The 1,643-nt window shown below is 67.4% G+C and overlaps 1 protein-coding gene across 1 annotated transcript in view; it reads left to right on the top strand.

Moving 5' to 3' along the window:
* Positions 1-1,643, top strand: part of CARD9 (caspase recruitment domain family member 9) — a 16,322-nt gene that overhangs the window by 14,412 nt on the left and 267 nt on the right. Inside the window, exon 13 of the mRNA XM_027766282.1 lies at positions 1,242-1,639. Coding sequence (XP_027622083.1) covers positions 1,242-1,639 — 398 coding nt within the window. The remainder of the gene's footprint in view (positions 1-1,241; positions 1,640-1,643) is intronic.

Below are 1,643 nucleotides of genomic sequence, written 5' to 3'. Positions count from 1 at the left end.
GTTGCTGGACTCCCACGTAGTCGACCGCGGTTTGAGTCCCGGACCCGGTGGCTTAAAACTCACGCCGGGCACATGTGCGTGCGTGCCCAAGATCCTGAGAGGAGAATGGAGGAGAAGGGACTGCGACGTGACCATTCCCCCTGGGGGGGTGATTTCTCGCTTTCTGTCTCTATGTCTCTCTCTGTCTGGCGAGCGCACGCGCCCTATAGCGATAATTTCTCCAAAAAAAAAGGGGGGGGGGAGACAGGTTGGAGGAAATTACTGGTCAGGGTCACCCAGAGAGGAAATACAGTCAATGGGAATTGGGGCCCAGGTTGGCAGGGGCATCCGCTGCGTGGTGAGTGTGGGGTCCCCCACTGCGCTGCCCTGGGGCACGGAGGTGGGCAGGCTTGCCCACCCTTCCCCAGCAGTTTGGCTGCAGCAGGAGCTGTGCAGTCAGCCAGTTACAGGCATGCAAGGCCAGCTGAGTCTGTGTGGTGTGAGGCACGGGGCTGGGGCCCCAGGGGTTTGGGTAGGCAGGGTCAGTGGGGCTGGTCGGGACAGTGTGCAGGACAGCGAGGGGGTTACCCTAAAAGTGGGAGTGGGCAGTGGAGGTCGGTGGGAATCCCTACTTCAGAGTCAGGCCTGACCCGATCTCCAAGCAGAAGAGAAAGGGGAAGAAGGGGCCTGGAATGGAGAAGTGAGGGCTAGGTCCTGCCACAGCCTGGATTGTGGACCTGAGGCCTGGGGCCCCACCGGCAGTGGCCAGCTCAGACCCCAGCCCTGCCCCGCCCCAGGTGGCTGTGGCAGGAGCCGGGCAGGTCTGCCGGCCTGTACTAGATGCAGCCTGCCCCTGCCTGACCACAGAACACCTGCCGGGGGTTGGGGCCCGGCCTGGTCTGCCCCATGGCCAAGGCAAGTGCACCCTGAGCGGCAGCAAATGCTGATGGGTGACAGGGGACTTGGGCGGTGCTCAGGCCTGGGTGCGAGCAGCTCTGAGCGCCAGTGGGGCCGGCCAGCCGGGAGGGGCGGGCGGTGGGTGGAAGGAGTGCTGGCCCTCTGCGCGTTCCCAAGGGCCTCCCCCGTAGGAGCGGGCAGGCGGGCCCCTGGCTTTAGTCCCCACCGCTGTAAAGTGCAAAGCCCTCCTGGACCCACCGGCCTCAAGAGACCCAAGGCGGTTCGGACTGTGCCGCAAGGCGGGCGGGCGGCGGGCCACCCACGCGCTCACGCCCGCGAGCCCGGGGCAGGACCGACTGGCACAGGCTCCTTTCCAGGCGGCCCGGCTGAAGGCGAGTGCCCAGAGCGGCCTTTCCCGGCGCTGCAGAAGGAGCGGTTCTCGCTGAACCCCACTGTAAGGCTGCCCCGGATGGCGGGGGGTGGTCCCAAGGTCTGCGCCCTGAGATTTTGGGTGGGACGTTTGGAACGCGAAGGGGTGCCCTCCCGGGACAGCAGCCCTTGGCTTCCGCGCGCTCTGCTGCCCTCTGGCGGTGGGGCCGCGCTAGCCCAAACTGCCGCGCGGTCCGCCCCAGGGCTGAAGGCAGGTGGCACACGGTGGGCATCCTGCGAGCCGAGCCGGGGCGTCGGGCTCCTGGCCCTCCAGCCGCAAGTCTGCGACGCCGGGCGTGTGCCAAGGGGGCGGGGGGCAGTGCCGCCTCGGGGGGTGC

This window comes from Tupaia chinensis, unplaced genomic scaffold (genome assembly GCF_000334495.1).
Source record: "Tupaia chinensis unplaced genomic scaffold, TupChi_1.0 Scaffold142100_1, whole genome shotgun sequence".
NCBI lineage: Eukaryota > Metazoa > Chordata > Mammalia > Scandentia > Tupaiidae > Tupaia > Tupaia belangeri.
The sequence above is the reverse complement of the archived record's forward strand: the minus strand, read 5'-3'. Positions and strand labels throughout refer to the sequence as shown.